The sequence below is a fragment of the Carassius carassius genome, chromosome 1 (assembly GCF_963082965.1).
Source record: "Carassius carassius chromosome 1, fCarCar2.1, whole genome shotgun sequence".
Taxonomy (NCBI): Eukaryota; Metazoa; Chordata; class Actinopteri; order Cypriniformes; family Cyprinidae; genus Carassius; species Carassius carassius.
The window spans coordinates 26,560,784-26,577,160 of record NC_081755.1 but is presented as its reverse complement, the minus strand read 5'-3'; the positions used below and the strand labels follow the sequence as shown (position 1 = coordinate 26,577,160).

Sequence of the window (16,377 nt, the reverse complement as noted above, 5' to 3'; positions counted from 1 at the left end):
ATCCCAGCTTGTAGGCCTGCTCATATTTAAAAAATATATAATATAACTTTTCCAAAGTGTAAAGTGCAGCATCAACAGTTTCAGTTTTTAGACCTGCTCAGATTTCGTTATAGCGTTTGACCGATCGGAATTAAGAGCAAAGGTCTGTTTAAATGCCGACGGGAGCTGCGTTTGAATTACAATCGTTTTTTCCCTAGTTGTAGTGATGTTCACACTCGCGTGATGCCTTTTGAAAACCTTAGGCCGGTGACACACTGGCATATTGCACCTGTCAAACATAGTCTATTTTGTCGTCAATACTGTTGACGGTGTCCTTTATCAGCAGGCTTTATATTTATGCTCAACATGAAGTATAGATATTGTATCGTGAAGACAAGATCCTGGTCTGTCGGCGGTCTCCCTCTATGTCACCTAGAGTAGCAGCAGCGCGCCAGCGCCGCATCAGGCACAATTCTGGTGTGTAAAGACATAGAAAACGCGAAGCAGCCGTCACGCAACTGACACGCAGCAGAAACGCCACGCTCACGCCACGCAGCCAGTGTGTCACCGGCCTTAGAATCAGCTGCAGGGCGGGATTTGTGCTGAACGCGGAGACTTAATAGGTTCGTTTGGAAACACGAAAATGTACTTATGTTCCGCAAACAAAATATTGCATTCGGTCATTCGGTACACACGTGCACCGTACCGAAAGCCCTGTACCGAAACGGTCCGGTACGAATACACGTACCGTTACACCCCTAGTTTCTACAATATTTAGTAGTAAATTATCAGTGGTGAATGTCAGTTAATGTACATATGGCAGAAATGTACGGAAAAATCAATTAAAGACAATCAAACAGACGATGTACACTATTAAATGCAATTATTATATGATGCAATCAAACTAATAGCAAAGTTTGGTAGTTCTGTATGTTGTTTCAGACTAAAGCTCCTAACAAAACACACATTTCTGTTTCACCATTTCTTCTCTGCATACAAATAAACTCCATAACCTTCAAAGCTACAAAGTTCACTGACCTAACACACACATTCCCACACTTATATCATATGCACATTGATTTTTTCAATGTGGTACGTTTACATTTATAAATAAATTTATAAACATTCACCAGATTTGAACATCCACAACAGGATTTCATAAATATTTTTCCTATGAGAATAACAAAAACACCTTACAGAAACACACACACACACACACACACACACACACCCCACTATGAATATTACTTGTTAAAAACAAAAAAAAACAAAGGCAAACTCAGGCATAAATTTGTTCCATTTGAGCGACTGTAATTCAGAGGCACTGAAGGCCAAACCCCCTGAAACCCACTTAAACCCATCAAACAGGACAGCCTGGAGGCCATCACCCCCCAAAAATCTCAATTAAAACCCTGCCGCCTGCCTCAAATTTAATATTAAAAGGGGAAAAGTTCACATTGAATGTTATTACTTTCACAGAAAATACCGCACCATTCACACATTCAGAGGCATGCCAGTCTGTGATTAACTTCGTTTCGCAGGTATCCGTGTCTGTAGGATCTACAGGTCCCTAAAGGGATCAAGTGATACTGAGCTAGTCTGCAAACACGCTCTCTGATTAAATAAATGTTTCATAAAATACTTTTTGTGATGAGTATGTGGGAATGAAATTTGCCTCTGCTTATGCACAGTTTTTTTGTTTTTGTTTTTTAAGGAGATCAAATTATATACTAGACAAGATGTGGAGAAAAATCACTGTAGGAGCAATTTTATATCAACTAAAACGATACATAGTTATTTTGGCTTAAAACCTATTTAAATGGTTTATATATAAGAAATAATAAAATAACTGAAATGAAATGAGCTACCTTTAAGCTGCTAATTATTTTTATTTGAAAATGGTTGGACACAAGACAAAAGACAACTTCTATAAGGAAGCTAATACCAACTATTCTACTGCTTCCTTCACCAAATTAAAAAAAAGAATAATAATTCTTAAGAATTTGATCAAAATCTCACCCATAGCTTTGGTTTCTTCGCCCTTGGCGTTTAGGATGGAGAACTTGAACTTCGCCCGAACCTCGCTCTTAGGACAGCTGACCAGGAGCAGATAGAGCGACAGATAATCTTTACTCTCTTCATCCAGACCTTTAGGATTCACTCGCAAACACCTGCTCGAAAACAAAGAATATTACATCAGCAGTTACACTTTGTTTTAGTCTAAAAGTTTATATGAAAAAAAGAAAAAACTTGAAATATTATGCAAATCCATGTGTGCTCCTCCCAGTCTTACCATTTAAGCTTGTCATTGGCCCCCGAGGAGAAGGTGGAGCTTTTGATGACCTCGCCCATCTCCTCCCGGCAGAAGCTGAAGTTGTTGATGGTCCACATATAGGAGAACTTAACCACTTTGATCTGGGCAAACACAAACACACAAGAAGATAACAGACAAGACACTTCATTCTTCCATTTATCCATCTACTTTTTTCCCCCTTTCCTACATTAGATCCGCAAGTGTCGGCCAAGACATCAAAAAGCGACACATCAAAACCGCCTTTTATCTTAATGCACTCTGACAACAAACAGGATGGGGAGAACAAGGAATAAAAAGACCTCAAACAAAAACACTGGGGGAGAAAGATGGCAAGATAAATGAAAGCATTAATGGAACATGTTTCACTAGTCGTGGGGATTCTGAACACACAGGAGGATCCTGAAGTCACACACACTCAAAACACTGAGAAGATAATGGCCATTACATATTTTTAGACAAACTGACACATACTCTGATCATTCAGGTGGATACAAAGATGCTTTCTCAAACAAATATAAGGTTTAATAATGCTTATATTATATATAAAAAAATTATTATATACAATATAATTTAAAATAAAATGTAAAAATATTATATTATTATTATAAAAAAAACTCTTAACACTAGCTTGCTCTATTCTTTTTTTATTCTATACGTTTTCTTTTTATTTATTATATTATTTAAAAGCCCTTGCTACATGTACTGTGTTAAGCTAACTGAGACTTGTTATAGCACTTATATATCACTGCTCTTTTGTTGTTTTTGATTGCTTCCACTGTCCTCATCTGTAAGTCGCTTTGGATAAAAGCGTCTGCTAAATGAATAAATGTAATGTAATGTAAATGCTTATATCAAATATTGGTAAAAGTTGTGTTTTGAATAAATGCTGGTCTTTTAAATTTACTTTCTTTTCAAAGAATCTTTAAATAAAAAACGTATTACGGTTTCTACAATATAAAGCAGCACAAATGTTTTCAACGTAAGAAATGTTTCTTGAACACCAAATCAGCATATGCCAAACTTCAGTGACTTTTAATGGTGTGATTTGGTCCTTTATGAAGCTTAGATTGTATTTTTTTTTTTTTTCTTTGAAAAAAAAATTTTTTATGAAAAAGAGCAAGATTAACATTCTTATAAACTATTCCTGTTGTGTTCCACAAAATGAAGTCACATGGGGTTTTAAACAACACATGGGTTAATTACCACAAAATACATTTTATAAATGTTATTTCAAAACTACATGTATAATTCTATTCAGCATTTAAAAAAGGATGCCATTCCCACATGGTCCCATTGATTGGCCATTTTTAGCATCAAACGAGACTTAATGTGTGTCTGGGACACCAGTGGTGCTCAGATCTGCACCTGGAAGATCTAGCTTCCTGCACAATTTAGTTCCAGTCTTGCTCTAACACACCTGCCAGTAATTTTCAAGTAAACCCATGAAGTTTGATTGGCTGGTTCAGGTGTGTTCGATCAGACATGGACCGAACTCTGAAGATGGATCATCAGAATGGAGCACCCCTGTGGCAGAGTACACACAGGGATTCACAGAGTGACTCGGAACCCACCACCCCAACACATATACACACACACACACACACACAAACTCACCTGTGTGTAACACCAGCTTTCGGCCACAGGGCCGCTGGTCATTTCTGCAGGAGGCGGAGGACTCGGTACCCTGGACATCGCCAGTTTTGAACGTTGAGGGTGGGGTAGGCGGAGGGTCACTACGCCAGCCACCGCAGGATGTCCCAGACAAAGTGCACACACGTGATTACTCACTCAAAGGCAGATAGTGCACACGCACTCATGTGTACTTCACAGCCGCCGCCGCCGCCAGGATCCGGGCACACACTCGTGTTCAGCGTAACCCAGAGAACATCAACGGAATGCAGACAGAATCTTGATGTGTTTTTCAGTGAGTCGTCCAGTTCATTAGCTTTACAACCTGTAGCAGAGAAAAAGCAAAGACAGATTGAGAATTTATTTCAAACCGCTTTAAACTTAATTCTTCTAAATAATTTAAATAAAATGAATTAAAACAACTTTACTAGTAGTAGTATTAGATTGTCTTAGTTCATGTACAACAATTAATAATTCAATACATTAAAAATCTATATTTTATTAATAAAACCATATATTTCTACAAGAGGTAGACCGATATTGGATTTTATGATACTGATAGCTAGGTTGGACAACACTGGCCAATACCAATAAATTAACCGATAGTTTTTAAAATGGATACTGAACAGAAAATAAAATCTAGTCAACAAATGAATCACTTAGTAATTATATGAAAACATTCACTACAGTATACTGTGTACACACCATTTCATAGTCTATGTTTTAAATCGCCTCTGAATTGCTCTGTGCAGCGCGCAGTATCACGCGTCTAAACAAACTGCAGGTGCTGTCAGTGATATTCTCCTTTAGGCCAGTCTCGTGCTGTAAAACAGAGACTATAGGGACTTATGTATAAAGAGGACCTTCTCAGCCGCTCCAGCAATGGACCCAACCAGGAAAAACTGTCATCATGGATTTTTACTAATAATAATTAATAGTTTCACCACTCAACTATCGGTGCCGATTAATCACCAAAACAGATACATCGGTTGACCTCTAATTTCTACATTATAAAAAAAATAATAATAATAATAATTATGTTTTAAAGTCACGGTGAGTGAAGTGACCAGATAATGGATTTACTAGGGCTGGGCGATAAATCTAAAGATATGATCATGCGCATCTAGGCAGTAAATCTGGTTAGCAGCACTTAATAGACAGAGCCATAGATAACTGACAAGCTACGCAGTATCGCGTTCATTATCGCAGATGAATCGCCTTTGATAATGAACGCGATACTGCGTAGCTTGTCAGTTATCTATGGCTCTGTCTATTAAGTGCTGCTAGATTTGAAAGTAGGTGATGGCGATTTAGCGCTAATCACGGAACCAGATTTACTGACTAGATGCGCATGATCATATCATTAGATATATTGCCCAGTCCTAGGATTCAAACCAAAAAAAAGCCTTAGATGATTTTGTACAATGGCAAAAAAGGGTTACAGTTTTCTACTACATATGTACGAACCACAAAAATATGCAGAATCAATCAAACCACCACATCTTGTGTACTGTTTGATCTCTGTTTTGTTGATATCTAGTTCAGCACGTCTACATTTGCCACTGGTGTCAGAGTAAAAGCCAGACCTCTGAAGACTCAGGAGCACCATCAGCAACTTCAGTGAGTTTAAATCCTTCAAAGCTACATGTTTATAATGCTGGAGGAAAACACAATTTCTTATTTTTTCCCCCATTGTGAAAGGGCCCTCCCTCTCTTTTCCAGGAGAAAAGCACATTCATCATTCTATTGGCTCTCTTGTTCATTTCCCCTCAAACCTCTGAACCTTAAACCTTTTCAATCTTTTTTCTTCTGACCAAAAATAAATAAAACAGAACCTCAGGACTAATCCTTATTTTTCCTCTCACCGCTGATAATTAAGGCACTTTAATCGTTAGCTGGATACACCCTAGCCATTAATGAACTGACCAGAAACACCAAACTAGCCACTTATCTAACAGTACAGCAAGTCATTAATAGGGCTAATTAAAGGATGTAAAAACAGTCTAAGGCAAGCTCATGACTGATAACCAATTAAAGCTGAAAAGCAAATTTCTCGCTCCATGAATGACATTTATAAATGTTTAAAGAACACATGGTCAAAGGCCCTCACGGTCATGAGCTAGGCAGAAACGTCTTTATTAAAATAAGTCATTTATAGGTAACTTTTTTTAATTTACTTCACAGAACAGCAAGATTTTCTGCGGTCAGATCACATCAAGTTATGAAGAGTTGAACATTTCCCAGACACGGTGACTGGGGGACCTTTGATTTTAGCTAAACTTTAAAGAAAAAAAATACAAGTATTATCCTCTCTTTTCTCAATTTGAAGCGACCTCATCACCCTTTCATCTCCCATTCCTCTCTCCATTTTTTACCGTCTTCTGCTCCTCTTTCCACTTTCTCACTCAACCTGCACGTTCTTTCGTCTACGAGCCAGAGAGACGGAGACGTTCCTTTCCCCTAATTAGCATCTGATTGAAAGGATAGACCACAGTCCGGCGGAACCTTCTGTAAATTGTGTGACGATTTGAAAGAGAATGAGAGTGGAAGAGCATGAACAAAGTGCAAAACAAAGTGTATTGTGGGGAGGAGAGAAGAAAAGAAAATATTAGGAGTATGAAAAGGTCAATTCAAAACTTTTCAGAAGTACAGAGCAACTCATCCGTTTCCCACCTATGCACTAAAGCTGGGTGATTAAAACATAAGCCAATATTTTTCAGTTATTTAACAAAAAAAAAAAATACACCTCAATATTAAAATCTTTTCTTATATAGTTTGCTTAAATGATTTGTCCAATTAAAGGAGTCGTTTTGACTGAATAGTCATTTCAGCCAAGTAGATGTGAAAAAAATTTCAAATAAAATGCATTTAAAACTATACAAGTCTTGAACACAAAAAAAGGATATTTAACAATTTTTATGCAGCAAAATAATAATACATGGTAATGAAAAAGTATTTTCTCTGCTACAAATTTCATTAAAATTTGTTACAAATAAGTATTTTTACATCAATTAGTAAGCCACCATTTTCCCCCCCCCTTTTTTTTTTACAAAAAATAAATAAACAATTAGTTTTATTCGGACAAAAAAAAGAAAAGAAAAATGGTATTAATTTTTTTTTTTGTCCGTTTTGGAAAGCATTTCAGTGCTTCATTGAAATCAACCGATTCCAATTAATTACATTTACAGAACTTAAACTTAGTCACCACAATTTCTATTCCATTTAAAACAGACAATATAAAAGCAATATGAAATTTACTTATAAAATTAAACTAGCAAGTTATCCAACTTTTTCCTCTACGCTGAAGTAAGCCTATGGGTGAGACTTCCATTTCATTAGCCGCCATAGGTAAATAACGAGGAGAAAAACAACGTGCACTGTTTGCAGAACCAACCAGTGTGTTCTTCATTAAGATAACCGATTAAAATAATATGACAGGACACATCAATTGTCAATATCAAGCAGCAAAACTGTTTTGTACAGCTAAAATTAGCTTGACACCAATGAGAACAGAAGCTAGACCCGTAGAATTAACAAATGGCAGTGCCCATTTTAACGTCAGGAAAAACGTGGATACTTGCAAGGGGAAGTCGTGGCCTAGTGGGTAGAGAGTTGGACTCCTAAACCTAAAGGTCGTAGGTTCGAGTCTCGGGCCGGCAATACCACGACTGAGGTGCCCTTAAGCAAGGCACCAAACCTCCCTGGGCGCTGCAGCAGAAATGGCTGCCCACTGCTCCGGATGTGTGTGTGTGTCTGTGTGTGTGTGTACGTACTTTGGATGGGTTAAATGCAGAGCACGAATTCTGAGTATGGGTCACCATACTTAGCTGTGTGTCACTTTCATTTCAAGTTTTATCCTTCAGGAAACTTTAAAAGACCTTTAAAAAGAATTGTGATATTCACAATGTTGCTAAATTGTACACAGAAAAAAATACGCTTTACCATGACAAATTCCTAGTACTTGGCGATAAACGTGATTCTGATGCCATAAATACAAAGAATATTTGATTTACTGCCCAGCCCTACTACACACTCCAAAATTAATGCTCAGAGACTAAATTCATTAACTTGCAACTCATTATTATCAGTTAAGCCAATCTCACTTTTTTCCTCCCTCCTTCCTTTCTGCTATTTGTTTCTGATGAAAAACACTTGTGGCATTTTCACTCAGTAAAACAATAAAATATTAATCATTCAAGTCGGGGAACAAGTTGGTGTCCATTTGCAATTCAAATTACCCCTGACTTCCTGGCAATTAATTTTCACGCGCGTGTCTCCCATCATGTGTCTCCAGTTATCGGTTTTCTGAACTTCATTTGCAGTGGTCTTTGTATCCTCATCTATTGGCACGGTCAATGCAAACTCACCTTATGGCAACAGAATACCACTCACGAACTCGCTAACCACCTTTTAGCACTGAAAACACACACACAAACAAACAACAGGTTACACACTGTGCCAGCCGCAAGTCTAACAGACAGACCCTCACAAATTCAACGTACACTCAACTCTACAGGAAATCTCCCATACTTCCAGAAAAATACATTCCTTAGCCAAGTTCTAGTTTGTATTCATAAAGTTTTGGTAATTTGTTTTCAGTTACCAATAAAAAGTGCAGCACTTTTGGTGTATTTAAATGCATTCCACAAATGTACCCCTAAATCAGCGCAGAAAATCCTGCGATCCTGTCTGGGCCTAGTAACAGACGATAATCCACAGGACACAAACAGAATGCACACACACTTCAGCTGTCAGAGAGGTATGAGAGGGGGGGATCTGAGCTCGCAGGCACACACCAGATCAAAGAAACCGCATGTTTCACATGTGATCCTGTTCATTAGTTTGCAAACTACTCAATATATGACTTCATAACTGGAACCACGCACACATCATCTAGGGATTTAAGAGACTGCTGATGTTTACATATTCATTTTTAACAGCAATGAATCCATATTTGGTCAATATACTAACAGGGCTTGATGCTACTTTTTTCTCCAAGCACTAGTGCTCCTACTTTAAAAATTTAGGAGTGCTCAAAGAACTTGGGTACAATGAAAAGTGATCAAATCATTTGCTTTTGTTTTTAATTATGGGATATGAGGAAACATTTACAAGCAAAATTACTTAATTTATTTGAATACACTAGAATTGCACTAGCTTTTAACACATTTCTGCTTCAAACAATATGCTTTTAACAATTATGGATCATTTATATTTTTTTCTATTTAAATGCAAGATGTAGTTTATGTAGTTGAAATACCAATAGTAAAAAATATAATCTGCATGATGTATGACTTTTAATTGTAAACAAGCCTAATATCCTCTTATTTTAAAATGTCTTTACTACTTCCTATCAGATGAACAAGACAAAATATGCACTCTTACGACCATCTACTACAATAGAAACATTGTCATAATTCATCGACAGTACATCGTAAGCAATCACCGGCATAAATACAGTAATTGCAAACTGCTCTAAAACCACAAGCACACAGAACATGCAGTGTCGCATTTTATCCTGTGAAATGTACAGGTTTTTTTTTTATGAAGTTTAGGGTATTAATGATTTGATTCATGTTATGAAGACAAAGTTAAGACCTCTTTAAATTAATTATGACTTATTTTCTACCATTTAAGATGTTTAAAACTTTGTATTACATTGAATGTAAGTCTTTAAGAATCTGCAGGGACCTATATTTTCTTTCACACACACTCCTAAATGCATTTTACATATTTATTTTTATTCACAAATGCGAGTGAAATTCTCACACTGTCAAGCCGTGACTGATGTGTACCACACAATTCACAAACATAACTATGATAATCAAAATCCATTTGAAGTCACAGTACAGTTGGTTTGTTTGGTGTGAACGCATTTTTTTTTTTTCAATGAATTCACACCCGAGTCTGCATAAAAAGATCAGATCCCTATCGATGAACATATAATTTGCATCTTTGCCTGCTCCCAGACCCACAAATTACAAAATAATGCATTTTTCATTGCTGCTTTCTCTAAATAAACAGCCTTCAGAGTTGCAGCTTACATGCTTTGCATCTTGGGATACATTCGTAGCAGACAACGGGACATTCAAAGTGTGCACAACTTTGGTGCTAAATCTAAACGGACACAGTGATTCAATAACACAGTGAATGTGTGGTTTCGATAGCTGATCAAACTCGAGTCTGACCAAGCAATAGAAACAAGTGTTACAACAGCCTTAGATAGATACAAGTGACTTGGTTAAATCCCGATTAGTTTAAAGCAGTGTCAGACAGCATCTGAGATCAGACCGGCTGGCACATACGAGGCGGGTGGGACGAGACGGGTGCCAGGCAAGGAGATTCAGCCCTCGAGGAATTCATTACTGCAAGCGTTACCCAGCCAAAATAATTAATGAATTAATGAGGGGAGGAGAGAGAGCGAGGGAGAAAAAACACACAGTGTTTCTGCGCTGAAATTCTCTTTTAGTTGAGACTTGAAAGAGAAACATGAAGTACAGCCCCACCCAGCAGACTCTCCCTACTGGATTGAGCTTCTTGTGAGGAAATGAGAACCATCACGTGACTTTTCACTTATTTAAGCTCCTCCCACAGAGAACGCATCAACTACACAATATCAGAAGGGGAGTGGCTTAATATAGAAAGGGGAGGGGTATAGCATGGGTTTGGGGAAGGGTCTACGGGGAGGATATAACTTTGGGAAGATGGGTCAAAGACTCTTCTTTCTAGTTTAATTTTATCCAGTCTCTTTTTTCTCTCTCCACAGACACAGAATGAAAGGGATATGTTGGAAGTAGTAACTTTTTTTTATTTTATTTGACCTTATTCAAACCCCTATGCACTGCTAAAATACATTCAGGGTCAATGTTAGGTTGACATCTAAAAACCACATTTAAAACCAACATAAAATGTTGATTGCAACCCACTTTACTTCCACATAACATTTCCGAATCAAACAGGACAAATCAATTTTACGTACAGAGAAACTCAACATATTTTGGTGTAATCAATATTTTTAATAAAATAATTTCTCCATTGAAATAAAACAAATACAAAATTAACAAGAACATGTATTAGGAAAATAAATTGGGTCAATTCAGATTTCATACTGACTGATGCATCTATGGACCATTTCATGAAAACAACCTGCCTATTCAAAATTTGGCTGACAGAACATATTTTCTTAACTTTTAATTGAAAAAAAAATGATGATGACTACTAGACATGACCTTAAACCAAGAATTTTGTTGATTAAGGTTTACATGCGAATAAAAGTCTGAAAAAATCTGTTCACTTATAATAGAAAGTGATAGTTTCTCTTCAAAAGTCTTGGATTAAACCACTCTGTTCACTGCATTACTGTTACGATCTCTACGCATTGAATTATGGTGGCAAAAGTACAGGCAACATGAGAAGTCGCAATACGCAAGAAGACCTGACGGTACACTAAAGATTAAAATAGAAACCGAGCACTGGAGAAAAAAATTTTGTTTCAAGGTTTAACAAAAGTCTTATGGGTTTGGAACAATGAGAGAATGAATAAATGGACAATTCTGGGGTAAATGAACCCTTTAAGACTCTACAATATGCTGGACAAACTGTTCCTCAGCCTTGATGGGTAAAAAACAACCGTCTGAGCATTACAGGTCAATAAGATAGCAGTATATAACTTGAGGAGACACAGTGGAAATTTATCAGCATGAAACCCTCATTTCATGCATCCAAACATCCATTTCCTCCAATCTTCTGAGGATAAATGAAGTTGGTTATTTATCAGCTTGATTAAAATGGATGAGTTGATGCCAGAAGAGAGACACTGAGGCAGAAAACTTTGAGGGTGAGAATGTAGACCTTTCTTGCTCACATACATACATACAAGTAATCCTTGCCAAAAAGCTATACCCTGGGAGTTTTCATATTAACGTGTGGAACTAGAAATGTCCAAATTTGATGCATATTGAATCATTACCAAGTTCATATAAAAATAGTGCATATAATTGCAGCTTAACTTTTTTTAGATAACTCGCTGCAGTGGAAGAAAACCCCCGACCCGGTCTTTTCCCCCCTACTGAAAGAGAGAGTGGCAGTGTCTCTCTTGTTAAGACACAGTTAGGGAGTCGTGGTGTGTGTGCGAACAGTTTGCCATTGCACACTACCGCAGTGAGATCAATTAGACAGCTGACTCTCTCAAGTTTACACCACAGTAAAAAATATCTGGGCTGTAAACGAACACATGAATACATGTGTATATATAGCCTTCTCACCCTCAATGTGGTTACCCAATTATACAAAACATGGAATACACTATAATGAATCCTGTCTGTCTAGCATAAAATAGGCTCGCTTGCTGCTCACTGGGCTTGTAGAATATCATAATTTGATGCAATGATCTCCATTCATGATACATGGTTAATGTAACGGTATTATCAATTTCGGGGTATCACGATGGCAAAATAGTCTCTCTATCACCATGGTCCCATGATGTTATGAACCGATTAGTCTTCTGGGCAAAAAGGGTAATTTTTAAACTATATTTAACTTCTTATTCTAACATAAAAGGTCTTTAAAGTTATGTTTTGGCCCATTGTGCTTTCGCAAATTAACTTGTTTATGTATTATCATATCCAAATACATAAACACACAAAAACCTATTACACATTAATGCAAATTTTCTGTTTAAAATACATTAAAATAGAATAATTTTCTGATCACATAAAATCTTTGCGAGACTTTCAAAAACAAAAAAACCCCAACCCTAATAATGTAAAGACCTGTATTATATTAATATTGTACTACAAATAAAAGCACATTATCACACAGTTGTCAATCCTTGTGCCATATAATTATATTATTGTTCTTCTCCACTGCAGCAGTATGCATTAGTGTGTCACTCTTGAAAGGGCACTGGCCCCACAGGGGGGCCCCCTGCCTGGGACCCGCTGCCTGCCATCCATCAGAACAACACAGTTAGCAAAAACAGTCTGCCACAACCTGCCAAAACCCACAGCTGTAATCAGTACATCTCCAACCTCTAAAGCTAGAGAGAAGTGGAGCTGTGTAGGTAAGCACAGTTAACTTACTGCTTGTTAACATGGTATATATTTCAAATACACAAACTATTGTTCTTGTTCTAATACCTCCCTCTTCACGGTTTATCACACTGTTCTAAGTTTTTTATTCAATGGGGTTTTTAAGGCTCAATAAAACAATTTAAGAGTGTCGATAATATAATCTTTCATATGCCCCAAATCCAATTCTATCCAAGATTGAAAACAATGGAAGCAGGACAAAGGTGCCTTTTATTCTTCAGCACTGTATTAAGGTTTGGGCGGTGTCTACAAAATTTGCATCGTATGATTTCTACAGTGCAACATCGCGATGGACGATGCCATTGAGGGGGGCAATGTTAAGGGGTGTGCCCGAAGCGTGAATCTGTATTCAGAAAACGATTGCTAATGGTTGCCTCTTAGATTACAGTACATAACATTTAACTTACCACATAAACGGAGAGTAAGGAGAGTTGACTGAGGACGATGGCGAATGACTTGCAGATCCTGAGCACCACTGATAAACATCTAATCTTGTAAAATGTGTGCTAAGTACTGCTGCTCTAAAGTATAAACAGAATACGTGCCATCGCGAATCTCGAAAGTGAAACTAAAAAACGATCATGCACTCAAAAGCGGTTTCAATGCCAGGCATAACACCGGTTCCCTGATGTCCAAAATTTATATACATATATAACTGCAAGAGAAATCATTAAAATATGCATTTTTCTCCCATCTCGTATTTATTCCCTTTAGGGGTTCCATATACATAATTTTCTTTCTGAACACGGTATTGGGATATGGCGTATTGCGAGGGTATGGGGGGGGGGATCAGCAATCGATGATGGATGATGGCATCGTCTATTGGCTCAACTCTACACTGTACATCATCCAAAACGAGCCTACAAAATATTCTATCTTCGAAATAAAATACTGAGGACTACCACCTGAAAGCACAAGAAAAAAACAACATCAAGAAACAAGATAAAATAGATGAGTTTAAATGCAATTTAGAAAGTGAAAAAACATGGATTTTCCAACCAGCTTTGTAGAAGCAGTACCCACTAAGACCCCTTCAAATTGTCAGAAGTTCCCCAAGGCTCACCCTCAGGTCCTTTTCTAATTAATTGTTCATGCTGAATTTGGTGTTTGAAGCACATCAGCAGAGTTAAACAACATCTTTGCATTAGGAACAAAGGATTTGCTCTCAAATGGATCATCAGGTCCTTTTTTATTTTCAGTAATGACCTTCAACTTGACTTTGCCAGGTAACACATTTCCAGGCTCAATTATCCCCCTTCAATAGATTTCAAAGGTGTTCCTTAGAAGCATAAAAGCGTTATAATTAGCGTGAGCCCCTGCTCACATAATGTGCAAAACACAAAGCCCCTCAGTAGCTGCTAATTTCTTTAGCTGTCCTTACTGTTGTGTCTCATCTCTGCTGATCCTTCTTTCTTTCCTTCCAGACACACATACAGAAAAGAAGAGATGCGCTCACACATCTGAACACTCCTCACCAGCCGAGCTTGAGCCATGTGTGAAAGCCCATCGTATCTCTGTCTTACTCTTCTTCTGGTGAGACTCTTGAAGGGCAAAACAACTTTTTCCCTCCTCATAAGCGTACTCTGAAACATAACTAGTAGTTGGCAAAAAACTTGAAGTAAGCAGGGGACACATTTCAACGCATGATGAAAAGCCAAACAAACCTGGCAGGGATCCCTGAATATCCTTGAACCTGCACAAATGTGCAAATTTAAATGATTTCTGCAGCACTAAGACCAAAGTTTCACATTAAGGTAAAACTGGTATGTTTCATTGGATATTTACACCAGCTAGCCCCCTCATTTGCAAACTGGACCATATCAACGAGGTGTAGAAACAAAAAGAAATGCATGCGCATTTGTGTGTGAGATTTTCGTTTTAGATAATGCAATCCAAATAAGCCAATAAAATAAAAAATAAAAAAAGAGCTACAAAATGTCTCAATTAACTCTAGGTTTTATTTTTATATATATATATATATATATATATATATATATATATATATATATATATATATATATATATATATATATATATATATATATAGAATATTATTCATGTAATTCAACTCAGTGTAATATTTAATTACAAAACCAAAAGTTTTATTTATAAGCTGTTTCCAAGTTGATTATGAATAAATGAGACAAGTCAACAATTTATATTATTTGTAAAATAATTAATTGCCAGCAATAACTAGAATCATATTTCACTTCAAAAAGCAGTGAGCAGAGGGTGCATATAAATTAAGCTTTAACTGTACAGACAGCTAAATATGAAGATGGCTAAACAATAGACAGCAAAGCACAAAGAAATATCTGATTATTATGACCAGACACAGACAAAGACTAAGTTTAAGACCTGCCTTGCTGAATCTCCCAGTATCCCTCTGCCCGTGAACTCATCACAAAGTTAACTCAAAACAGATTGGGTGACAGCATCCTTCCTGTAGTCCAGCAGAGTTCAAAGTCACAAAAATAAACTAGTCCCAAAATGTCTAGCATCCACCATAACTGAGCCAATAAAAACCCCCAGTTACACAAAACACCCACCCTTTAAAAGTTAACATCAATGAACTGGCCCCTAAACGGGTATGTGCACGCACACACACACAAACACACACACACACACACACACACACACAAACCCACAAAAGTGCCTTCAGCAGAGCCAATTAAGATCAAGTCTTCTGTTAACTTGTCATGCTGTCTAAGCAACAGCAAAAATGCAGCCGTTAAGGCCGATGAGCTGCCATGGTGATATGAGAGGGTTAACTGCTCTCTTCTGCCTCAGTTTGCAGGATCCAGACTAGATTGTTTAATGGAAAACTGGGAAGATGTTTTTGTTCACAGTTTATTTTAAGGTCCAGTTCTCACTATTAACAAACCATTAACTATGACTTTTGCCTCAAATTCCTAATTTGCTACTTATTAATAGTTACCAACGTAGTTAACTTAAGGTATTGGGAAGGATCAGGGATGTAGAATATAGAACTATAGAATGACTATTGCAATCGGATTCCCTGAACAGTTTTTTTTAAACTGTAGAAGAGGAGAAAATCACAGGGTGGAAATTTTGATCTATCCATCAGGTACTGATTACCTGATGGATAGATCCGATGGGGCTAGGGTTTCTAAATTATAAAAATCAAGGTTAAATGTAAAATAAATAAACATGCAGTTATGAGTCATTTATAACAAGACACATTTTTCATAAATAATATTTTTTTCATAAAATAATAGATTTCACGGAAATGATTTTCATAGAATTTTAGCTAACTTGAGCATCACACACCAGAGAGATATCCAATACAAGCTCAAACACTAATAATCTGATTTGTTTACCATCTTAAAAGGATTTGTTCAGGTT

At 37.0% G+C, this 16,377-nt stretch overlaps 1 protein-coding gene across 1 annotated transcript in view; it reads right to left on the bottom strand.

Annotated features, from left to right (window-relative positions):
* Positions 1–16,377, bottom strand: part of spop (speckle type BTB/POZ protein) — an 85,841-nt gene that overhangs the window by 26,703 nt on the left and 42,761 nt on the right. The window contains exons 3-5 of the mRNA XM_059553276.1: positions 3,908–4,247; positions 2,273–2,394; positions 1,999–2,150 (exon numbers count right to left, since the gene is read on the bottom strand). Of these exons, the coding sequence (XP_059409259.1) occupies positions 1,999–2,150; positions 2,273–2,394; positions 3,908–3,985 (352 nt within the window). The 5' untranslated portion in view covers positions 3,986–4,247. The remainder of the gene's footprint in view (positions 1–1,998; positions 2,151–2,272; positions 2,395–3,907; positions 4,248–16,377) is intronic.